This window comes from Elephas maximus, chromosome 1, assembly GCF_024166365.1.
Source record: "Elephas maximus indicus isolate mEleMax1 chromosome 1, mEleMax1 primary haplotype, whole genome shotgun sequence".
Classification (NCBI taxonomy): domain Eukaryota; kingdom Metazoa; phylum Chordata; class Mammalia; order Proboscidea; family Elephantidae; genus Elephas; species Elephas maximus.
In genome coordinates, this window is record NC_064819.1 from 124,799,364 (window position 1) to 124,825,720 (window position 26,357).

Genomic DNA, 26,357 nt, shown 5'->3' on the forward strand with positions numbered 1-26,357 from the left:
ATCAAGTCTGTCATTGGTTCTCCTATATCCAAAGGATAAACAAGTGTTATTTTGAGAAACGGGATCAGGTTATATCATATTTGAATATCTACATGATTTAAGGAAATAACTTTCTACCCCAGGCTATAATTGGTTAATTAATTACATTCTTTGAAAAAGGACATATTTTTCTTAATTTCCTACCATACTTATTATGCAAAAATATTCTATTAGTATTTGTGATATTTATAAGACCATGATTATAAAGTAAATCTAATAAAGTTTAATAAAAATATATATACCTACTGTATGAATGAACCTTTCTTGTAAATCTAGCTTAAAAGAAAAAAAGCCCCAAATCTTTCATGCAACACAAGGAACCTCATCTGAAAGTTAATTTTATATTTTGGTGGGCTACAAGAATTTTATGCCTGTTTGAAGAATTATAAGCACAACATTCTACTTAATTATAATTTCTAAAACTTATGTTAGAAGACAATTGGCTAACTATAGCATTTATTTCTATAATCTGGATTATTAGGATAATTACACGGTCTTTGCTTTAGTTACACTCTTTAAAAAGTAAATTATCAGCTTGAATTTTTGAATTTCCACGTGTAGCTTCTTTCATTTGTTTGGAAAAAAAAGAAAAGAAGCCCTTTTTCACACCGGAATTTATGACTATTACTGATAAAAGCATACAAATGAATGTTGTATTTTAAAATCAACACTCCTGGTGATATGAATGTCATATGACAACAAAATGCCTAGCAAAAAAAGTAGTTTAAGAGAGATGTTATTACACTAAGAACAATATCATAATTGCTTTCATAAATCAAATACAAATACAGAAGGCTAGAGGTTATAATCCAAGAGTCTAATAAAGACTATGTTGTTTTCCTGGATATAATAATTCCTTCCCCATTGACTAATACTACATATTTTATATCCCTAATTCTACTCCTTTTATAATAAGACTACACAGTTTAATGGGAACCAAAGCAAAATTGAGTGTCCACATATGAACAAACTGGTGAATCATTTCTACATTAAAAAAATGATTTAAATATCTAATAATGCTTCTCATGTTCCTATAACAAAAATGCTAGAGCCTTCAGTTGAAAATTATCCTCACGATTATATTTTTGGACAGTTTTCCTTCCCCTATGCATTATCATTTAAAACTTTCTTATATATATACTTATATAATGAAGCTTTTGTCCTCTTTTTCCTCAGTCCTCAATAAGATGGATTGACACAGTGGCTGCAATAATGGGCTCAAACATAACAATGGTTGTGAGGAGGCACAGAACCAGGCAGTGTTTCGTTGTGTTGTACAGAGGGTCACTATGAGTTAGGGCTGACTTGACGGCACCTAACAACAGCAGCATAATGAAGCTTTAAATATTTATTTTATAAAAACAGTGGTTAAAATACCAACTCTTATTTTTTATCATTTTGTTCTTAATTCTGTGAGAACATATATGCAGTACCTTTGGATATTGTTTGACAGGGATCAATACTCTTTCTGAGAGCTTTATGTTTTTGTTGCTGATGACATCAAGATATTTCTTTTCTTCATCTTCCTTTTTTCCATCAGAACCTTGAAATTTTTCAATTTCTAAAAAGAAAAAAATCACAAGAGAAAAAAACAGTAAGTGAAGTGAAAAAACAAATCATCATAAATATGTTCATTGTTCTTATTAATTACTCCCCTTCTTAAATAAGGTTTTGAAGAATCTTGATGAAAGAATTCAAACAGCATCTTATTAACAGCTATGTGAATGCTGCTACTTTATATAAGCTGATCTCTGTCAACTAAAATTAAAAAGTGATAAGAGTTAACTGCATCCTCTGTGAAACAAAAGCTGCATTTAGTTAATTTTTAACATCTTCAAACAAAATAAAAAGAAGAATATGTACTTTGACTATTTAATATATCTGAGCAAGCATAACTAGGAGCAATGAACAGAAAAAAATATATATCATAAGGTTATGTTTTATTTTTACCAGAATCATTCTTAAAAAAATAATTAAAAACAGTAATCATTCAATTATCTGAAACACAACAGTAAACAGAAATATCATGACATTTTATATTTAACCAAATTTAGAGGTAGTTAAAAAAGAAAAGTCATAGCAAGGATTAAATTAAATCTGTAAATGCCATCTTTCATATTCATAAACATGAAATTATCTGTTTAGATGTTTGAGAGGAACTGATTTTGCCCTATGAGAATAGTCCCTAAATTGAATATTTTTGAGAAAATACAGTCGTTCCCTCAGAATCCATGAAGGATTAGTCCCAAAACCTCCAGGAATACTAAAATCTGCATATGCTCAAGTCCCTTATACAAAAATAGTGGTAGTATTTGCATATAAACTATGCACATCCGCCTGTATACTTTATCTCTACATTACCTAATACAACGTAAATGCTATGTTAATAGTTGTTATACTGTATTGTTTAGGGAATAATGAGAAGAAAAAAATGTACTGAGTGTCTGTACACATTCAGTACAGATGAAACCATCTTAGGCCTAACTACATAGTACATGTCAGCAGCAATGTAACATTTTCTTTCTTTCAACGCTTACAGATTGCTTTTGTTTAATGACCTGAAAGAGAAATACATAGACTGAAACACAGAACTTGAATGCAGCAATTTCAAGTTTTGCTTTTTGGAATTTTTTTTTTTTTTTTGCAAATATTTTGGATCCACAGATGCAGAATCCTTGCATATAAAGAGCCAACTGTATATACTTATTCCTATATTAATTTTTAACATTTATTCAATAAATATATTTAAACCTCTGTTATGTGCAATCTACATTTCTAGGCACAGCATTTAAAATAGAAAACGTCTCTAGGTTTGTGACATCTATATTCTATGGAGAAAATGAACAATTAGAAAATGAATACGTACACATATACAATAATACATACATATTTATTTTCATGGGTAGATTATATACACAATTAAACTATTAGGAAGAGAAAAGAGAGTAGGGTCAAGGGATGGGGCCATTACTTTAGATTACAGTGTGATGTTAGAACAGTGACCTGGATGATGAGAAAAGTAATCCATAAGAAGACCTAGAATTTTACAGCCTGATGGAAAAAGAGCTTGATTTGCTTTGGGAATAGTAAGAACCAAGAAAGCCTATGGGGCCGTAGAATAGTGAGTATAGAAGAGAAGTTGCATAGGTGGTTACAGGACAGATCATGAAAGGCCTTGTAGGCCACAGGAGGTTTCCTGCTTTTTACTGTGAGTATACTAAAAATTCTTTTTTTTTTTTTTTTTTTATACTAAAAAGCCACTGGGGAGTTTTAAGTGAGAAAAAGGGGTAGATATATCTGATCTTTAATTGTACAGATAACTTTGGGCAAGCAAACAAGGAAACCAACTTATATTTGTCTAGATGAGAAATGAGGTCGATTTGTACTAACATGGTATAAATGGAGCCCTGGTGGCACGGTGGTTAAAAGCTTGGCTACTAACCAAAACGCTGGCAGTTCAAATCCACCAGCGCTCCTTGGAAACCCTATGGGGCAGTTCTAGTCTGTCCTATAGGGTAGCTATGAGTTGGAGTTGACTCGTTAGCAACAGGTTTGTTTGTTTTTCATTTTGGTTGGTTAACTGGAGATGGTGAGAAGAATGTGTGTAACTATAGTCACTTCACAGAATTCGCTATATGAAGTACATTTTGAAAAATTATTGAAAATTTTATTTTACTAATTTCCTGTATGTCTACTAAAAAAAAAAAATCCATTGCCATTGAGTAGATTATCACTCATAGCGACCCTACAGGACAGGCCGGAACTGCCCCATAGGGTTTCCAATAACAGCTGGTAGATTCAAACTGCCAACCTTTTGGTCAGCAGTCATAGCTCTTAACCACTGTCTACTGGGCAGCTATTATTACCATAAAATCACTCGCAAATATTTCATCCCTCCTTGTCCTTGACCAATTCTATTGATTTAGAATACTGCCTAAATTAAGATATGAATGTGACAGTTTTTTTTAGTTTTGTTATGGATGGAACAAAAATGCTTCTGTTTCTGTTATTTTGGAGTAGAGAGAAGGTGGTGGTTATGTGACATCTTCTTGTTGTTGTTGTTGTTGTTAGCTGCTGTGGACCAGGCCCCCAACTACTGGTGATCCCATACATAATGGCACCATGCACAATGGAATGAAACGCTGCCCAGTCCTGCACCATCTCCATGACGAGTTGTGGATCTGACCATTGTGGTCCATAGGGTTTTCACTGGCTGAGTTTTTGGAAGTAGATCACCAAGCCTTTCTTCCTAGTCAGTTTCTTAGTCTGGAGGCTCCTCTGAAACCTATTTAGCATCATAACAACATGCAAGCCTCCACTGACAGATGAGTGGTGGCTGCACATGAGGTGGATTCCTAGTTTATATTAATTTAAATTGATTTTGAAACAATTATTTTTAAAGGTCTGACTACTGCCAAAAGTAAAAAGAATAATACCTTGGTTTGAATAGATTAATTCTTTCTTACTTTATTTTTGTCTAGCATCTTTCCCAAAACGATTTTATAAAATCTTTATAACATTTCAGGTAGTAATCTCTTCGCATATTATTTAGTTGATCTGTGCAAAATTTAAAGCAATTTGTTTTAAGTAGTAACACATCACTCACTCAGATTATGCCTGAATGAAAGCTATACTGTGTAATTTCCACCAAGCTATTTATAAGCATTTTATCAGTTATATGCTAAAATTTCCCTAAGGGCAAGTATATTAAAATAACTTGAACTGCTGAAAATAAGTTATATCTAATACATTTATTATTTCTACTTAGTATGATGACATCAGATTCTTATTTTCCCATTCCAAATTATTAACAAGTCACTTTGATTTACTGAACGACACTCTCTATTAAGGCCTTTCAATCCGTTATATAATCATTACATACAGAACACTGACAACTGTGAAGGAAGAATATGTGTTACATCCTCTGGTACTGACAATGAACTTCTGATCACTGCCCTCTGGGTACATATGTCTACCTAAGATGGTACCCCCTAGCTTATAGAGGGGATTGTAATGTAAGACAAACTGAAGAAGCCAACTGAATTCCCAATCTATTATATGTCTGGCTTCTTCCTTGTCACCTTCTCATAAAAAGAAATAGAATTTGTCTGATATTATTTGTTCTTCACAAAACTACGATCTTAGGTCTTTTTAGACGTTTGCAATTTGATCAACCAATGATTAATTTCAATAACTCTCCTACCATTGAAATGAGGATGAGTGAAATATCATTTCCAATGCTTCTTCTGTTCATGTCTACTGTTTTAAATTTTTTGGTATTTCATTTGCCCTTCTGATACTTTTAGGTAGTTATCTTGTCTTCCTTGACATATCTACATGACTAATACTTCAGTAATTGCATTTGTCAACCGCATAGTCACAGAAGAGTATATTCCAAACTTGCTTGGTTTTACCAGGGGAACCAATTCGCACGGCACCTTTCCTACTTTCATTTTTAGTTTAAAATTACTCTTTTCTTATTTCATAGTTAATGTGTGTTCTTTGTGGACTACTTAGAAAATCAGATATTCTCTAAAAAATGAAAGGCACCCATAATATTATCACCAAGCTGTAATCACTGAATTGTTTAGTAGAGAAGCATCAAGTCTTTTTTCTATACTTTGAAAAATATATTCTCTATTTAAATTTGGCTGCCATATCATTGGGAAACCTCTTCAGTCTATCACAGCAGGTTTATCTTTTGTTAAAAAAAAAACAAAAACTAAATGACACAGATTTTAGTATTTTCTGTCCTCTTTTCTCTATTTATTAATTCACATATTCAATCAAGAATTTATTTATGCATTCAACTGCATTGTCAGTGGCTCAGAAGCCCTGGTGGTGCAGTGGCCAAAGCACTCAATTGCTAACCTAAAGGTTGATGGTTTGAACTCACCAGCTGCTTCATGGGAGAAAGATGTGGCAGTCTGCTCCTGTAAAAATGTATAGCCTTGGAAACCCTTTGGGGCAGTTCTACTCTATCCTATAGGGTCACTAGCAGTCAAAATCAACTTGACGGCAATGGGTTTGGTTTTGGTTTTTATCACCACAGTGCAATCATGATGTAGAGATTATAACACAGCCAAATTTTTGTGAAGCCTGCATTCACCTTGCACCACCTCACCCATCAGTTCAAGTAGGATGGAGACTATAGTGAGAAGGTAGTTTGGAGAAAATTTATGTCTGCTCTTACTTTACCTCCACTCCATTTTCCTTATGGCCAAATAATTTTATTAATTCTCCTCTTTCTTGGTCTGTTAGTTTTGAAAGGCTTTTTCATTTGCACATTTAACTAATTCATTTTCTTTTTAAATTTTTATTAATAAAAAATTTAATGTCATGAATGTTCATTGGAAAACTTCTTTAGATGTATTTCATATATTCTGACTAGTTGTAATTTCATTTTGTTATCACTAAAGAGTTGTTTAATAGCAATTTAAAACATTTTCAGGTGGCGATCCTTTTTTTGTCACTAATTTCTTTTTTAACTTCTTTGTTTTGTGTTTTTGGCTAATCTTTTTATTAATGTTTATGAAGATTCTATGAAAAGAGTGAATATTTTCTATTGTTAGTGTTAAGAGTTAGATATATAAGTCTAAGAGATTATCTTTTCCCCCTACTGGATCCATCTTAGAATAAAAGAGGTGTGTGAGAATTTCTTGAAATATGCATACAAGGGCAGAATTTTGGTTCACAAGATATGCATATACTTAAGAGACTAAACTGCTATTTTACTCTATTAAATAAATGTACCAGGTATGTTCCCACAGAGAATGAGTTTTCCTATGACTTCCATTTTGAATCTCACCTAATTCCCTTATTTAAACAGAGAAGCTAGATAACAAAAGAAAAACAACAACAGAACCCCCCAAAATAGCCTCACAATCTCAGTGGCAAATTATCTACAGGAACTCCAGGAAAAAAAAAAAAAAGTTTCTCAAAACATTGACAACAGCAGGAACTCTGCTAGTCCCATGTGGGTAAGCAATTGTGAGAGAGTGTGAAATAAAGAAAAAGGAGCATTCTGATGGTGCGTAAAATTTTAAAACAGAAATTTCAAGCAAGTACTTATGTCTAAAGGAGGGATGACCTCTAAAGTAAAATCCTCAACAAGATGATCTGAGAAAACCTGTGAAATTGGGACAAAACTACACAAGTTCTAATTTATGAGTGATTATAAAGTAGACCATGGAAATCCTCTAATAGTGTAAGGAAAGAGCTGAATGTACTAAGGTTGCCCAAATACTCCAAAATCTCAGAAAGCAAAAACAACAACAGAAATTACCTTCTCTCAGAATAAACACCCTCCTGTGGTGGTTGTAGTGGGGGCTGCTTCAAGAAAAGCCCTAAAAGAGTATGAAGTGAGGAAACTACACTAGCTAAATATTCAATTCCCTCAAAAATTTCTCATGTAAACATAAAGAGATGCAGATTTTGTTGCACCTCATACAAATATATTATAAGAAAATAAAAAATAAATAACTAAATTGAATGTATTGACAAATAATGAAAAGAGAAGAGAAATATATGGTCATAAAAAGGATAAGTACTAAAATATAATATTAAAATGAATTTAAAAAAGGAGACTTACAAATTATGAAGGAACAGTATATCAGAAATAGAAAAAAAACTTGGATAAGAAGAAGCTAAATTAGAAATGAAATTAAAAAGAACTGCCAGAGTTCAAGAATGAAATAGAAAAAAATATATTTAAGAAATTAAGGATAAGATAGAAGTATAACAAGGCTAAAGAGAAAAAAGAAAAGAAATAGTAATAAAGGAAGAAAACAAGAATTACAATAAAATCAAAAAGAAATTATAAAATAAAAAGTTTTGAAAGAAAACAACAGATATTGGGGACAGGCAAAGAAGATCCAATATTTGTATAACTGGAGTTCCAGCAGATTAAAAACTAAAGAAACTCTAAAAAGTTTAATTCGAGAAAATGTTTATTTAGAAAACTTGAATTAGTAAATAAAACAACTATATGATAATGTGACATGAACTGAGTAGTGTGATTAGCTCTAATCTGAACTAGGAGGAGAGGGAAAGGAAGGAGGGAAGAAAGAGAGAGAGGTGTAAACAGTAAGACAATAATCACATAGATGAAAGTTAATTACTACAGAATAACTAGTATAACAATTACAGATAGTAGTTAAAAACTACAGCAAAAGAGGTTAAAAGCTGCCTCAGTTACACACCTGAAAATGAGGAAAATAACAGCATGAAAATCTTGGTGGTGTTATCAGGATTAAATAAGTTAATATAAGTAATGTGCCTAGAAGAGTGTCTGGAAAAAGTGTTTTGTTTTATTATTATTATTATTATTATTATCATTATTATTATATTAAACTAAAGGAACAAGTGACTTTTGAACTGGAGCCATGAGGGGAAATTTCACTGAAGAATGAGTCAGGAACTGATCACTAGATTAAGATAAGGGTTATAGAGAAATGGAAGATTTGATTGGCTATACTGAGGGTCATACCATATAATTCTTCTTTAGCAAGAATGGTCTTCATCTTGCTGATAATTTGAATAAAATACATTCAATGTCTGCCCTATATTTATACTTTAGTATATTCTATCAAATCAAGCATAAATTAGTGTTAAACAATTTAAAGTTTGGATTAAACTAATTCTGAAAGTATGTGTAAAATTTTACAGAATGGGCATCTATTTGGCATAACTTCATATTCAACTCACTTTCCGAACAAATGTGATTTTATCTGCAATAATAATTCATACTAAAAGATTTCCTAAAATTAGGTGTGTTGATTATTTAACAGCAGTCTGCCACTGTGCCTGCCTGACCTCCAGAGTACAATTTGCTTAAGTTTTTAGAATTATTAATTAGCTATAAAATTGATGTGTTGATCTGTGTCTGTATCCTGATGCTTTACACAAGTTACTGTATGGTGGTTATGTTTATTTTTGTAACAAGCACATTGTAGAGGCTCACATTTTAAATATACCCATTGCCGTTGAGTCAATTCCAACTTATAGCAAACTTACAGGGCACAGCAGAACTGCTTCATAGGGTTTCCAGTGAGCGGCTGGTGGATTTGAACTGCTGACCTTTTGGTTAGCAGCAAAGCTCTTAATCACCACACCACCAGGGTTCCATTTTAAATGTAGTATTATATTTAATAAATATAATAGCATTTTTTTGGTTTTAGTTAAATATACATAATGACACATAAACATACTAATCGCAATTATCTGGCACTACTGGAGAATCAGTTATTTAACATACAAGTATTTTATAAACTGAATATTTCCTCCCTCAAAATCAAATATAAAATGGAGCATTTATATAAACTTTTTAAAAATAAATCACATATTTCCCAGTCATTTCAAAGAGAACATACTTTGCATGATTCAGAGGCATTATGACAGTTGCCAGTTATTCTACTATGCTAATCAATGAGAGTAATAACTATTCTTTCATTAATTCTGGAAATACAGGGTCATAGGGTTATAACCCTAGTTCATGTGTGCAGGATGAACTATACAAGGGCAGAATAAAAGCTAAGGCATGATGTGATAGAAGTAGAGGAGTTACCAGTAAACAGGCTTGGGATAAATCTTGGCGGTAAGGCATTATACCCTAATTTTTTTTTTTTTTATGGATAGTAAATGAAGGAAGAAGAGAGGGAAGAAAAGAGGGTGGCTCCTAGATAAGTGATTCCAGCATGTAGGTTAGTGTGTGCGTGAGTATGTTGTGTCATATACACGTCTGAAATATTCTTTTTGCAATTAATTGTTGCTTTTTAAAAATTTTTGTTTCTCTGTTTTAAGTTAGCATAAGTTACCCCATTTTACCCCCATGGTACTATACCTATCCTGTGTACACTAATTTATTTAACCAAGAAATCATATAACCAATCTTTTTAGAACTATATCCTAAATAATAATAAATATATTCTAAGGGAGGGCCAATTATATAGAATTCTTTAAGTATGAATTTCTTCATGAGGGTAAAATACATGCTCTTCCAGGTACTTTCATTTTTAAAATTCAGAAGAAGAGGGATACATGTTTAAAATATGCACAAATATAACCTCTGGTTCTGGAGAAATTGTAAAGACTCAAGATACACTTGATTATCAAGTGTCAAAAAACAAACTCCCCGTCACTGAGTCGATGCTGACACACAGAGACCCTGTAAGACAGAGTAGGACTGCTCCACAGGATTTCCGAGGCTGAAATCTTTACAGAAGCAGACTGCCGCATCTTTCTCCTGTGGAGTCTAAACCATTGACCTTTCAGTGAACAGCTGAGGGCTTACCCACTGCACCACCAGGACTCAATTACCCAGTAGCCTTTGAAAATTATTCTTTAAAAATGCAATATCAGGACATTACCATTTGTATGCAAGCTACGATTTTAGAATGCAATAAAAGAAATAAATTGGAATTAGGTTTGGAAGGAAAAGCATTATTGTCAATAAAACATAAAATGATTTTCATATGTAACAATAGAGAATGATGTCAGTATTCCTTTTTTTTTTTTTTTTTGCAATTTATGCTCATCCTAAACCAGAAGTCAGTAAGAGGTTGTAGCAAGTCCTAAATTTTACTTATAGAAATTTCAGAAAGGACTTTAACTACAATACAGATGATGCTTAACTGCCTTGTGATTAGAACTCCTTATTACGAGTGGAGCATGAAAAATTTATATTTACATAATATAACAGAGCCCTCAAATTTGTTCTTCCCTCAAATTATACCCTTTTGATTCCTAAGTAAAAATATCTTTGATTTTTTTGTGTGTGTGAATACAGAACCAACCTTCAATGATTAATGACAGCAGAATTAAGAAGCACACCATAGTAGAATAATTTTCATCCTCTTAAAGCTTCCATATGAAATTTCAGGGACCAGTACACTATAATACAATAGGTTTCCGAAATATAAATACAGAATTAAAAAAACAACTATTTATCATGAAATACTGACCTAACATTAATAAAACAACACAAGGAAATATTTAACATATATTTTACTTTATTGACATTGCTTAGAAAAAAAAAATTTTTACATTTCAGTCTCAAAGAATATGTGAGGAAATATCAATGCCACTTTGGCATTTTTTTTTTTTTTTATCATCACAACCTATTGGGATCAGTACAATTATCCCACTTTTTCAAATAAAGAAACAAGAGTTCACAGGGCTAATGTACTATATATTATAAACACATGAAAGAAAACAATTTAAAAAGTGACTTAGAAAATAAGTCTTTACATGATAAGAGCAGTTTGCAATATGGTATTGCATTTTAATAATGTAAACAAAAATGGTAAGAAGCCAGCCTTCTCTTAAATACCATTTAGAAATTTGTCCTCATACAAAACATTGTCCGGGGAGGAGTGATTAAGACGTGTTGTTTTGCACTGACCGAGTCTAGGAAGGGAAACCCCTGTGGCCTAGTAGTTCAGTGCTACCGCTGCTAACCAAAGGGTCGGCAGTTTGAATCCGCCGGGCGCTCCTTGGAAACTCTATGGGGCCGTTCTACTCTGCCCTATAGGGTCGCTATGAGTCGGAATCGACTTGATGGCACTGGATTATAGATCTGGAGTCTAGGAAGCTCAGAGCTAAGTGTGACATTAAGTAGTTGTAGCTTACTTCATCCAGGGATTTCAGGTGCAATTCCATTTCTTTTAATCCTTTAAAAAATGTTTTTGTTAGCTTTATCCAAATATTTGTAACCTTATTTTATATTGCTTTTTTTTTTATTATAACAGCCTCCTCAAATCAATTTCAGAAATATGTGAGGTAAAATATACCCCGTTATTTTAAAATTATTTAATATTTTGCATTATTATTATTGCTTCTCTGATTATCTGCTCAGCATACAGACTGAATAAGTATGGTGAAAGGATACAACCCTGACACACATGTCTCCTGATTTTAATCCATGCAGTATACCCTTGTTCTGTTTGAACAATGGCCTCCTGAGTCTTATGTACAGGTTCCACATGAGCACACTTTTTATGTTCTAGAATTCCCATTCTTCACAATGTTATCCGTAATTTCTTATGATCCACAGAGTTGAAAGCCTTTGCATAGTCAATCAAACACAGGTAAACATCTTTATGGTACTCTCTGCTTTCAGCCAAGATCCATCTGATATCAGCAGTGATATCTGTCCTTGTTCCACATCCTCTCCTGAATCTGGCTCCAATTTCTGGCAGTTTCCTGTCTATGTACTGCTGCAAATGTATTTAAATGATCTTCAGCAAAATTTTACTTTCCTGTGATATTAATGATATTGTTGGGTAATTTCTGCATTTGCTTGGTTCAACAGAATGGACACAAATATGGAACTCTTCCAGTCAGTTGGCCAAGTAGCTGTCTTCCAAATTTCATGGCAAAGACTACTAAGCGACTCCAGCACTGCATTCGTTTGCTGAAACATTTCATTGATATGCGGACATTTTCCTGGAGCTTTGTTTTTTTTTACCAATGCCTTCAGTGCAGCTTGGGCTTCTTTAATACAAGAGGTTCTTGATCAGATGCTACCTCCTGAAATGGCTGACCATCAACCAATTCTTTTTGGTACAGTGATTCTACGCATTCCTTCCATCTTCCTTTGGTGCTTCCTGCATCATTTAATATTTTCCCTGTAGAATCCTTCAATATTGCACCTGGAGGCTTGAATTTTCTCTTCTTTCAGCTTGAGAAATGCCAACTGTGTTCTTCCCTTCGGTTTTCTAACTCCAGGTCTTTGCACATTTCTTATAAGACTTTACTTTGTCTTCTCAAGCCACCTTTTGGAATCTTCTGTTCAGCTCGTTTATGTGATCATGTCTTCAGCCTGCTTTATAGCTACTCTATATTCAAGAGTAAACTTCAGAGTCTCCTCTGACATACGTTTTGGTCTTTTCCTTCTCTCCTGTCTTTTTAATGACCTCTTGCTTTCTTCATGTATGATGTCCCTGATGTCATTCCACAACTTATATGGTCTTCATGATTAGTGTTCAAGGTGTCAAATATATTTTTGAGATGGTCTCTAACTTTTAGTGGAACATACCCTACGTCATTCTTTGGCTTTGGTGGACTTGTTGTAATTTTCTTCAGCTTCAACTTGATCTTGCATATGAACAAGTGATGATCTGTTCCACAGTAGGCCTCTGGTCTTGTTCTGACTGATAATATTGAGCTTTTCCATTGTCTTCACAGACGTAGTCAATTTGATTCCTATGTATTCCATCAGGCTAGGTTCACATGTATAGTCGGCATTTATATTGTTGAAAAAAGGTATTTTCAATGTAGAAGTAATTGGTTTTGCAAAATTCTATCATGCGATCTCTGGCATCACTTCTACCACAAAAGCCATATTTTCCGACTACTAATCCTTCTTTGTTTCCAACTTTTTCATTCCAATCAGCAGTAATTATCATTGAATCTTGATTGCATGCTTGATCAATTTCAGAGTGCCGAAGTTGGTAAAAATTTTCAATTTCCTAATCTTTGGCATAAGTGGTTGATGGCATAAATTTGAATAACTGTCATTTTAACTGGTCTTCCTTGTAGGCTTAAAAAAAAAGGCTTATAGATGTTATATAATCACTGATGGCATTGCATTCAGGATAGATCTTGAAATACTTTTTTTGGGATAAATGCAACACCATTCCTCTTCAATTTGCCATTCCTGGCATAGTACACCATGTGATTGTCCAATTCGAAATGGCCAATACAAGTCCATCTCAGCTCACTAATGCCTAGAATACCAATGTTTATGCATTCCATTTCATTTTTGAAGATTTGCAATTTTTCTAGATTTGTACTTCATACATTCCACATTCTTATTATTAATGGCTGTTTGCAGCTGTTTCTTCTCATTTTAAATGGTGCCACATCAGCAAATGAAGGTTCTGAAAGCTTGACTCCATCCACATCATTAAGGTTGATTCTACTTTGAGGAGGCAGCTCTTGCCCAGTTGTATTTTGAGTGCCTTCCAACTTGAGGGGCTTATCTTCCATCACTATACCAGACAATATTCCGCTGCTATTCATAAGGTTTTCACTAGCTAATTCTTTTCAGAAGTAGACCGCCAGGTCCTTCATCCTAGTCTGTCTTAGTCTGGAAGCTCCCCTGAAACCTGTTCACCATATGTGACCCTGGTGGTATTTGAAATACCTGTGGCATAGCTTTCAGCATCTCAGTAACATGAAGCCACCACAGTACGATAAACTGATGCAGCATCAGGATTGGAGGAAGACTCATTCACAACCTGTGATATGCAGATGACACAACCTTGCTTGCTGAAAGTGGAGAGGAATGAAGCACTTACTGATGAAGATCAAAGATCACAGCCTTCAGTATGGATTATACCTCAACATAAAGAAAAAATCCTCACAATTGGTCCAATAAGCAACATCATGATAAACGGAGAAGAGATTGAAGTTGTCAAGGATTTCATTCTACTTGAATCCACAACCAATGCCCATGGAAGCAGCAGTCAACAAATCAAATGATGCATTGCATTGGGCAAATCTACTGCAAAAGTCCTCTTTAAAGTGCTAAAAAACAAAGGTGTCACTTTAAGGACTTAGGTATGCATGAGTCAAGCTATGGTGTCTTCTACAGCCTCACATGCATGCAAAAGCTGGACAATGAACAAGGTAGATCGAAGAAGAATTGATGCCTTTGAATTATGGTGTTGATGAAGAAAATTGACTATACCATGGACTGCCAGAAGAATGAAAAAGTCTGTCTTGGAAGAAGTACAGCCAGAATGTTCCTTAGACACAAGGATGGCAAGACTTCACCTCACGTACTTTGGACATGTTATCTGGAGGGGCCATTCCATGGATAAGGACATCATGCTTGGTAACATAAAGTGTCAGCAAAAAAGGAAGACCCTCAACAAGATGGACTGATACAGTAGCTACAACAATGGGCTCAAGCATAACAGCGATTCTGAGGTTGGCTCAGGACTGGGCAGTGTTTCATTCCGTTGTACATAGGGTCACTATGAGTTGGCACCACCTTGACAGGGCCTAACAACATAACAACAACAAATCTGACAAGCCCTACTATTATAATATTTGAGTTTTCTTTTGTGAGATTTGTAGTTAGATCTGGGTGCTCACAGCAGTTCTGTCACTTGCAAGCTTCAAGATTTTAAATAATTTAATTAGCCTTAGTTCCCTTATTTTTCTAAAAGAAAGTAATTTCTATCAATGATAAAATGAGAATTAACATTTAGTGCATAGCTACCTGAAAAGTACTATCACATTGTTTTGATATAATATTTTTACATGTGTCTCTTTGTATATTGTAGTCTCTAAGCAGAAAGTTTATTTTATTCATCTTCTGACCCCTTGTACTTCAAACGGTGTCTGACAAGGTAGAAGTGGGAATTATTCCCTAAACCTATGTTTTCCACCAAAGAGAAATGAAATGGGTAGTTTGTTACAAAACAAAGCCTAAATGATACAGTGTAACATTATTTGTGAACAAGGATGTTAGCAAAACTATGTCATGAATAATGGCTCTCTCGGACTCAAAATCAGCAGGTAATAATAGTGTAGGGGATACTGATCAAATTCCAAAACATTTAAGGGATTAAAAGCTGTCCTTGAACATGGAATTGTATTTTCCTTTTTTATTTGAAGACATGAATAACTATTTTAACATCACTGATAATAAGAACTAAATACTTGACTCATTAACAACCTGCAATATGCAGATGACACACTCTCGCTTGCTGAAAGCCAAGAGGACTTGAAGCAGTTAGTGACGAAGATTAAGGGCTACAGCCTTCTGTATGGATTGCACCTCAACATAAAGAAAACAAAAATCCTCACAACTGGACCAATAAGCAACATCATGATAAACAGAGAAAATATTGACGATTTCATGGATTTTATTTTACTTGGATCCACAATCAACACATACGGAAGCAGCAGACAAGAAATAAAACAATGCATTGGATGGGGCCTATCTGCTTCAGAAGACCTCTTAAAGTGTTAAAAAGCAAAGATGTCACTTTGAGAACTAAGGTGCACATGACCCAAGCCATAGTGTTTTTGAACCCCTCGTACGCATGTGAAAGCTGAAAAATGAATAAGGCAGACTGAAGAATTGATGCCTTTGAATTATGGTGAAAAATACTAAATATACCATGTATTGCTAGAAGAACAAAGAAATCTCTCTTGGAAGAAGTACATCCAGAATGCTCCTTAGAAATGAGATGGCAAGACTTAGTCTCATGTACTTTGGACAGTTATCAGGAGGGACCATAACCTGGAGAAGAACATCATGCTTAGTTAAAGAGAGGGTCAGCAAAAAAGAAGACGACCCTCAATGAGAAGGACTGACACAGTGGCTGCAACAATGGGCTCATGCATAATGACCACGAGGATGGCCGGGACCAGGCAGTGTTTCATTCTGTTGTACATAGGGTCACTATGTGTTGGAATGGAATTGATGGCACCTAACTACAACAACGACAAATATTGGCAATCTACACATTTAGATTTTTTTAATGACTGAAATAGAAATACCCATTGTTGTCAACTCAACTCCAACTCATAGCAACCCTATAGGACAGAGTAGAACTGCCCCATAGGGTTTCCGAGGAGTGGCTGGTGGATTCAAACTCCCACCTTTTGGTTAAAAACCAAACTGTTAACCACTGTGCCACCAGGGCCCTGAAATAGAAACAGTGACTGCTAAACTTGTTTTTAAAATAATCCAAATGTTTTTATTAAGATTTGCTATAGGAAAATTATTTTAATTATCATTAATTGATTATAATTCCTTGAAGCTACTAAAATCATGAAATTCTCTGATACCACCTTGCCTCCCCTCCCATTTCCTGGTTTCTTATTCAAATTCTAACCACTGCAAGGCTCAGCTCACAGATCCTTTTCCCACCCTGTGGAGTAGAATAGAGTAACTCATAGGAGTTCATGTTCTATGAACTCCTACCACTTATTTCTTGTATATCAATCTGCACTATCTATTAGCCATAACACAAAGCTATATCCTAACTCCACGGCCTCAGACAAGTCACTTTAGCATTCTAGGGTTTAGCTGCCCACCCCATCCCCACTCCTCCACAGACATATCCGACAATGGCAACAACGCTATCTTATGAAGGGCATGCTATTATAATGCTTAAGAGCAGACTTCTTGAATACAATAGAGCATTGTTCTGTCACCTACTAGCTTTTTGACCCTTGGAAACATGAATGATTATAGCTATCGCTTTCTAAGCATCTTCTGATGTACTAGGTAGTGATCTAAGTCCTGCACATGTCTTAGTTTATTTAATCAGTTTACTTAACTTCTCTGCTTCATGGTGTTCACTTGTAAAATTGGGATAGTAACTTCAAAGAGCTGTTGTGAGACTTAAATGAGTCAGGTTATCCAAAGGACTTAGGACAGTGCCTGGTGTATGAAAAAAGTACATAAATATTAGCTATTATCATCTAATTCCATTTGGGAACTGGACATCAGGTTTCACTGGAGTCTTTTTCATCATCAGAATCAAAGATCACAAGTATATAAGTCTGGAGCCCAGGAGGAAGGTTGGGGTTTGACATATACATTTGTGAGTCATCAGCATATGGCTGATGCTCTAATTCACAGACATGAGTCAGCGTGGAGAGGGAAGGTTGCCAAGGACTGAGCCCTGCGGTAGTCAAAACCGTAGATGTCAAGAAGGGAAGGGAAAGCCAGCAAACAGAGTAAGAAAGGGAAAACCAGTAAGCGAGGAGGAAACCAGCAGAGGGCAGATCAAAAAATTCAAGTGCAAAAAATGTCTTAGGAATGGGAACAAAATCTGCTGACTCACATTCTACTGAGAAGTTTAGTTAAATGAATATTGAATTTTAACTACTGGAATTGAAAATGTGGATGATGCTGTGATCTTTGTAAGAATGAATAAGTCACTTGTTGGGGTGTATTTATGAGAGAATTGATGGGGAGGATTTGGAGGGAGTGACTATAATGATTCCCCCTACCTTACTGGAGCAGCGCTAGTTCATTCCCTTCTAGAACCCTGGTCTAAATTCCTGAGGTCTACCTGTACTTAAAATTCTTCAATCTGGTACTGTTTTCCACTTCCCTTTTATCCTTGGAATGGAATCACTTTCTTTGATCTCATCCACTCTCACAACCCACAACTACCATCTTTCATCTGCTAACTCCCAAATTCACACAACCAGCCCAAACCACCTTCTTGAGTTTTATAACTCTTCTTCAACTTCTTACTCTACTTTTCTACCTTTCCACTCTAAAATTTCCAAGACATATGAAATTCAGTATATGAATTATTTTTTTACTCCAAATCTATTAATTATTAATCTAAAATCTGTTACCTCCCTTCATTCCCTTTTACAATTAATGACACCACAATCTTTGTAATTGCTCAAGAAGAACAAAACACAAACCTTAGCTATTTGTTGTTGTTGTTAAGTTCTGTCAGGCCGGTTCTAACTCATAGTGATTCTATAGGACAGAGTAGAACTGCCTCATAGGGTTTCCAAGGAGCGGATGGTGGATGTGAACTGCCGACCTTTTGGTTAGCAGCCGAGCTCTTAACTACTGTGCCGCCAGGGCTCCCCTTAGCCATTTAATTGTTATTTATTCCCTAGTCCTCACCATTCCACATGCGGTAGTCATCAAATCCACCTTCTTCACTGGGTGCTCTGCCACTGTATCACTTCACTTTGTAATCAGTTTTCACCTATAACAGAAATCTTTCAACATCTTTCCCTGAAGACCTCGTATAACAAATCTTCCACATCCAAGCTGACTCTTTAAAACACAGAACTAAGCATTGAATATTTCTGTCTTGTGTTGGAATGTAGTGTTGTATTGTGTTTATTCCCTGGCTATATTTATATACTAAGCATGCAAGCCTTCTTTGCTGAATGAACAAATGTCACTATCCTGCCACCTACCTGCTTTTTATCACCTGAAGGTTAAATTCTTAATTTTTCTTTTGTCACTAAAAATTGATCAACCATTCTAGTCTTCCCTCTTGCCACATTCTACCCTTGTCTCTTGCCACCCTGAAGCAGGTACACTACATTCTAGCCACACACAGTCCTTGAACAGTTACTTTCAAAGTCTTTAGGTTTTTGCTCATGGCTTTTCCTCCTTCCTCTGACAATCCAAAGATAATTTCTTTAAGGTCAGCCTGGTTTAAATACTAATTTCACATGATCACCCAATCCCAGGACTCCCTTAGCCCTTTGTGCTCTTAAATACAGAACTTTTTTTTTAATTGTTCTTTAGATGAAGGTTTACAGAACAAACTAGCTTCTTATTAAAGTTAGTACACATTGTTTTATGACCTTGGTTAACAATCCCACGACATGTCAACACTCTCCCTTCTCAACTTTGGGTTCCCTATTACTAGCTTTCCTGTCCCCTCCTGCCTTCTAGTCCTTGCCCTTGGGCTGTTGTGCCCCTTTAATCTTGTTTTGTTTTATGGCCCTGTCTAATCTTTGATGAAGGGTGAACCTCAGGGGTAACCTCATTACTAAGCTGAAAGGGTGTCTGGGGGCCATACTCTCAGGGTTTCTCCAGTCTGTCAGGCCAGTAAGTCTGATCTTTATTTTTGAGTTAGAATTTTGTTCTACATTTTTCTCCAGCTCTGTCTGGGACCCTCTATTGTGATCCCTGTAAGAGCAGTCAGTGGTGGTAGCCGGGCAGCATCTAGCTGTACTGGACTCAGTCTGGTAGAGGCCATGGTAGATGTGGTCCATTTGTCCTTTGGACTAATGTTTCCATTGTATGTTTAGTTTTCTTCATTATCCCTTGCTCCTGAAGGGGTGAGACAGTGGAGTATCTTAGATGGCCATTCACAGGCTTTTAAGACCCCAGGTGCTACTCACCAAAGCAGAATGTAGAATATTTTCTTTATAAATTATGTCATGTCAATTGAGCTAGATGTTTCCTGAGACCATAGTTGCCACAGCCCTCAGCCCAGCAGTTCAGTTCCTCAGGGACTCTGGAAGTGTCTATGGAGCTTCCACGACCTTGCCTTGGACAAGTTGTGCTGGCTTCCCCAGTATTGTGTACTTGGCTTCCCCAGTATTGTGTACTGTCTTACCTTTCACCAAACTTACCACTTATCTATTGTCTATTTAGTATGTTTCCTTCCAGCACTTTTTTTTTTTTAATCACTTTGTAATATACTATTTACAAGTGTTTTTCCTGAGGCCAGGGACTACATCATATTTATTATTTTTTACTCCTAGCACTCATCACAATAGATGAATTCAAATTGAGGCTTACTCAGCAGATTAAAGTTTTGCTGTCAGAATATCTCTTACTTTTTGATACAAAGACTTCAAAGGATGTATGTAACTTTCAGTAAGGGTAGTCCCAAGGTCGTGAATTTATGGACAACTGGTGCTTAAGAAAGGACCTCCATAAAGTCTACTATATTAAAAATCTGAGGTAAATACAACGGTTCGTAATAATGAACACACGCACTATTTTGTGACGCTCATGAAAACATTGCACGGCTTCAGCAGTCCTCTAAACTGTTTTAAGAACTGTTTTGTCAATTTTTTTTTTACAGTACTGTATGCCTACACATATACACACAGATTCTCTCTCTCTTCAGCACAGTACCATAGGAAGTTACTTTTGTTATTTCCGTAGTATTATTATTATGTACTCTATTGTTATGTTTAAGATGTTTTACTGTATTTGGAAGTGTTTCGTAAGTGTTTTATATGCATAGAAAGGTAAAATATATACCACATACTAAGACACACACTGACTAACTGAAGCTAAATAAGAACCATATGTTCCTTTTCTGACTTACCTACCAATTTGACATAAAGAAAGATTTAGGAATGGAATCTGGGAACTGTCTGTACAATGATTTTACATTGTTGTTTGCATGGGAGATACATATTTATTTCTACAACACACAAAACCACTGTTCTGGATTCAATTGTGTCCCCCCAAAATATGTGTTGTAAATACTAACCCCTATTTTTTTTATACCTGTAGATGTAATTCCATTTGGGAATAAGGCTTTCTTTTTTATGTTAATGAGGCCATATCCATGTGTAGGGTATGTTTTAAGCTAATGACTTTTGAGATATAAAAGGAACTGATTAGGCACAGAAGCAAGTAAACATGAATAAGAGAAAGATAAATGCTATATGGAGATCTCCAAGGAATGCCAAGAAGAATGCTAAGAGAAGCTGAGAGGATGATTTTACCCCAGAGTGGGAGGAGAAAACTTTCCCCCAGAGCTGGTAGCTTCAGTTTGGACTTCTAGCCTCTTGAACTGTGAGAAAATAAATTTCTGTCAGTTAAAGCCATCCACTTGTATTTCTATTTATAGCAGCACTAAGAAATTCAGATAACTACATTCTAAAATTTGTATTTATTTCCACAAAACAAATACCCCATTTTAAAATTTATAATTATTTCCACAAAATAGAACACATTTTTACATTCTAAATAATAAGCTTTTTTTTTTTTTTTTACAACCTTATTGTTCAGTGGGAAGCCCTGGTGGTGCAGCGGTTAAGAGCTACAACTGCTGACCAAAAGGTTCACAGTTTGAATCCACCAGGCAGTCCTTGGAGACTCCATGAGGCAGCTCTACTTTGTTGTATAGGGTCCTTACGAGTCAGAATCGACGGGACAGCAACGAGTCATTGTTCAGTGACTAGAAAATAGTGTTTTAAACATTTTATACCCTAACATGATCATTTGTTACTTATATGTTGCTGTTTTGCTGTATTTGGTTATATTTTAAGAAATTGGTTAAGGATTTTGACTTGACACGTAATATAATTTTTTTTTATGTTAAATATTGGAAAATAAGCTCTTGGATAACATTTCCATCGAACATTATTAATGTTAGTGTGGATTTAACTGTGATTTTCTCATACTCATATTCAACCACATTTATTTCCAGAGCACATGTGGAACATATGTCCTATGTGTGTGGAAAAAAAAAAATGACTTTAATGCTGCCAAAGATATCGTGAGATATACTATCTTAATAAAAAGAAAATAACTCATTTAAAATCAGCAACTCAAGCTGCATCATTTTGGTTCAAATTAAAAGACTTTTTTTTCCATGCCTATTTTTATTATAATTATCTAAATCAGCATTTATTCACCATTTAGATTAACTTTACAGGAATACTACACCCAGATGTGCTTGAGTTTGTATAAATTTATTTTCAAGATCTTCAGAAACCTAATTACATTAGGCATTCCTTGTGTTTAAAATCAATTTTCATGAATTGAGTAAAGGTGAGCTATTATTTACTGGAGTGAAAAATTCTTAATATGTCAATAGCACAAGATATTTAAATAGAACTGAATATGACCTGCTTCACATTCATTATGCCCCAGGGCACAATTTCTTTGTCCAATACTTTCATTCACTCAGCAAATGTTATGGAGAAAGTCTTACTGTGTGTATAAGGCATTTTTGCGGGAGAAAATGAAACAAAATCTGTCTTCAACTACTTATTATGCAGTCATCATTCATTGCAAGTAACAATGAAAGAGTCATTTTTGTTGTTGTCCAGTCGATCCTAACTTAGAGTGACTCCACGTGACAGAGTAGAACTGCACCAAGAAGTAAGTTTTCTTGACTGTAATCTTTACTGAAGGAGCCCTGGTGGTGCAGTGGTTAAAGAGCTTGGCTGTTAACCAAAAGGTCCGTAGTTCGAACCCACCAGATGCTCCCTGGAGGAAAGATGTGGCAGTCTGCCTCCATAAAAGATTTACAGTCTTGTTTCTACTGTGTTCAGTAGGGCCGCGGGAGCCCTGGTGGTGCGTGGTTAAGAACTAAGGCTGCAAACCAAACGGTCGGCACTTCAAATCTACCAGCCCTCCTTGGAAACCTTGTGGGGCAGTTTTACTCTGTCCTGTAGGGACACTATGAGTCGTAGTTCACTTGAGGGCAATGGGTTTAGGTAGTGTGTTAATCTTCACAGAAAAAGATGGACAGGTCTTTCTCCCTCAGAGTGGCTAGGCAGATTCAAACTGCCAACATTTAGGTTAGCAGCTGAGGGCTTAACCATTGTGCCACCAGGGCTCCAGTAGCATTGGAGGACAGTAAAATGGCCTCAGTAGGGTTGGTGTCACCTAGTGCAGTAAATTATGGTGTCACCCCCCCCGCAGGTGGGCAAGGCCATCGGGGGAACCACCCCTGATGGGTGGAGGAGCCCTGCCCCACCCATGAGCAAGGCTGAGCACCACGCAAGGCATTCCCACTCCTACTGTCCCCACTCACCGTGGCTCCCCGCAGCTCCTCCCTTCTTGCATTGGCCAAGGGGGAGACCCTCCTCTCTGCCCAATGGTTGGCACCACAGCCCTGCACTACACCTTTACTGGCAGGTAAGGAGAAGGGTGACATGAATTACCTCACTGGGTGACACCCTAGTGATTGGCAGGTGAGGGGATGATGGTGACAAGTTGTTGCACTGGGTGATGCATGACACCAACACTAATGAGGCCACTACCTTGACGGCCCCTCCCCCTGCAACATCAGCCCACTCACTGGCCCACTCACCGCTGCTGCTACCGCTGCTGCTACCGCCGCTGCCACCACCACCGCCATGTACCCTGGGGCCATTTTGGAGTCACCCTCTCTGACAGTGTCAGGAGGTGAGGTCTGCACCACCCCAAGCCCCCCAGCGATGCCACTGTGTTCATATCACTCCTCATTCCTTACCTGTATATTTAAAGAAGGAGCTCTGGTGACACAGTGGTTAAAGCACTCAGCTGATAACTGAGAGGTAGGTGGTTGGAACCCACTAGCAGCTTGCAGGACAAAGATGTGGCAGTCTGCTTCTGTAAAGATTTACAGTCTTAGAAACCACATGGGACAGTTCTCTGCACTCTAAGTTCTCTATGAGTCAGAATTGACTGGACAACAGTGGGTTGGGTTTTTTCTGGTTTTACATTTAATTGAATCAAATTTCTCTAAGGCAAATTGAAGATTATTAAGGATATTTGCAGTATTTATAAGAAGCTTAAATATAAATTGGAAGCTCGTCTTTTTACCATCAATATTTTTGCTGAGTATAACATATGCCGATAATATTCAATTATGACACTAGTATATAGAAGGAATTAAGAGAAAAATACCCCTATTTTGTATCAAAATACACCCAAAAAACATAGTATTGTACAAATAAAACTTCTTTTTTATCTGCATGAGAAAGTAGGTAGGTTACACAGGACCCCTTTGATTACATTTTTTGGGGGGCTACATCCTTTTTTTCAATAACAGCTTTATTGAGATACAATTCGCACATTATAAAATTCACTCTTGTAAAGTGTTCTTAGTGTATCCATAGAGTTATACAACCATCACCACTACCTAATTTTAGAACATTTTCTTCACCAAGAAAATAAACCCCATACTCATCAGCATTCTCTCCTCCTTCTCCCGTTGCTCCAGATCCTGGCAACCACAGACTGTCTCTATAGATTTGTCTATTCTGGATATTTCCATAAATGGAATCATATAATAGGTGACCTCTTATGTCTGGCTCCTTTCATTTAGCATAATGTTTTCAAGGTTCATCCATGTTATAGTATGCATCAGTACTTCATTCCTTTTTATGGCTGCATAATATCCCATTGCATGGATATAGCTCATTTTGTCTACTCATTTATCAGTCGATGGACATTTGGGTTGTTTCTACTTTTTGGATGTTATGTATAATTACTGGGTATAATGCTGATATGAGCATTTTGTAACAAGTTTTTGTGTGGACATATATTTTCAATTCTCTTTGGTAGATGCCTAAAAGTGGAATTGTTTGGCCATATGGTAATCTATGTTTAACTTTTTAAGGAACTGCAAAAGTGTTTTGCGAAGTGACTATACTACTTTATATTTTCACCAGCAATATGCCCACATCCTCATCAACATTTGTTATTATTATCTGTCTTTATTTTACCCACCCCAGTGTGCGTGGGGGATCCCTGGCGGCACAATGGTTAAAGCTATCAACTTGCTAACTGCCACTGGAAACCACCAGGGGCTCCAAAGGAGAAAAATGTGGCAGTCTGCTTCCATAGAGCTTTACAGCCTTGGAAACCCTGTGGGGTCGCTATGAGTTGGAATTGACTCAATGGCAGTGGGTATAATGTGTATAAAGTGATATCTCATTATGGTTTTGATTTTTATTTTTCTAATAACTATTAGTTTGGAGCATCTTTTAATGTGCTTATTGGCAATTTGTATATCTTGATGGATAAATGTCTATTCAAATTTGTTGTCCATTTTTAATTGGTTGTCTTTTTATTACTGAGTTGTAAGAGTTCTTTATGTATTCTGGGCTCAAATCCTTACCATAAAAGTAATTTTCAAATATTCTCTTCTATTTTGTTTGTCCTCTTTTCACTTCATTGGTGGCATTATTTGCACCACAAATGTTTTAATTTTGTAGTTCAATTTCTTTTTTTTGTCACTTAACTTTTGTGTCAGATATAAGAAACTACTATCTAATCCATAGTTACAAGGATTTAAACCTGTTTTGTTCTAGGAGTTTTATAGTTTTAGGTCTTGTATTTAGGTCTATGATCCATTTTAAGTTAACTTTTGTATATGGAGGTAGAGATCCAACTTCATTCTTTTGCACTTGGATATCCAGTTGTCCCAGCACCATCTGTTAGAAAGGCAATTCTTTCCCCATTGAATTGTCTTTAAGCCTTTGTCAAAAATCCATTAACCAAGAAAATGAGGGGATATTTCTCGACATTCAATTCTATTCCATTGATCTATACCTCTATCGTCATGAGAGCACTACACTGTCTTAATTACTGTAGCTTTATAGTAAGTTTTAAAATCAGGAATTGTGAGTCCTCAAATTTGTTCATTGTTTTTAAAGTTTGTTTTGGCTATTCTAAGTCCCTTCGATTTCCATATTAATTTTAGGATCAGCTTGTCAATTTCTGCAAAACAATGCAGCTGGGAATTTGATAGGGATTGCATTGAATCTGTAGATCAATTAAGGCAGTGTTGTTATCTTAACAAAATTTAGTCTTTCAAGCCATGAATACAGGATGCATTTCCATTTACTTAGGTCTTTGTTAATGTCTTTCAATGACATTTAGTAGTTTTCAGCATACAAATCTTGCACTTCTTTTCTTAAATTTATTTCTAATTATTTTATTCTTTTTGATGCTACTGTAAATGGAATTGTTTTCTTAATTCCATTCTCAGATCATGTGTTGCTGGTTTATAGAAATACAATTAATTTTTATATATTTTTATCTTATATCCTGCAAACCTGCTGACTTGTTTTTTGTTCTTTTGTGTGTGTGTGTGTGTGGATTCATTGGA

The 26,357-nt window shown here is 35.7% G+C and overlaps 1 protein-coding gene across 1 annotated transcript in view; it reads right to left on the reverse strand.

The window, feature by feature from the left end:
• The window catches only part of KHDRBS2 (KH RNA binding domain containing, signal transduction associated 2), a 656,556-nt gene that overhangs the window by 536,007 nt on the left and 94,192 nt on the right, over nucleotides 1–26,357 (reverse strand). Inside the window, exon 2 of the mRNA XM_049894956.1 lies at nucleotides 1,473–1,600. Within this exon, the coding sequence (XP_049750913.1) occupies nucleotides 1,473–1,600 (128 nt within the window). The remainder of the gene's footprint in view (nucleotides 1–1,472; nucleotides 1,601–26,357) is intronic.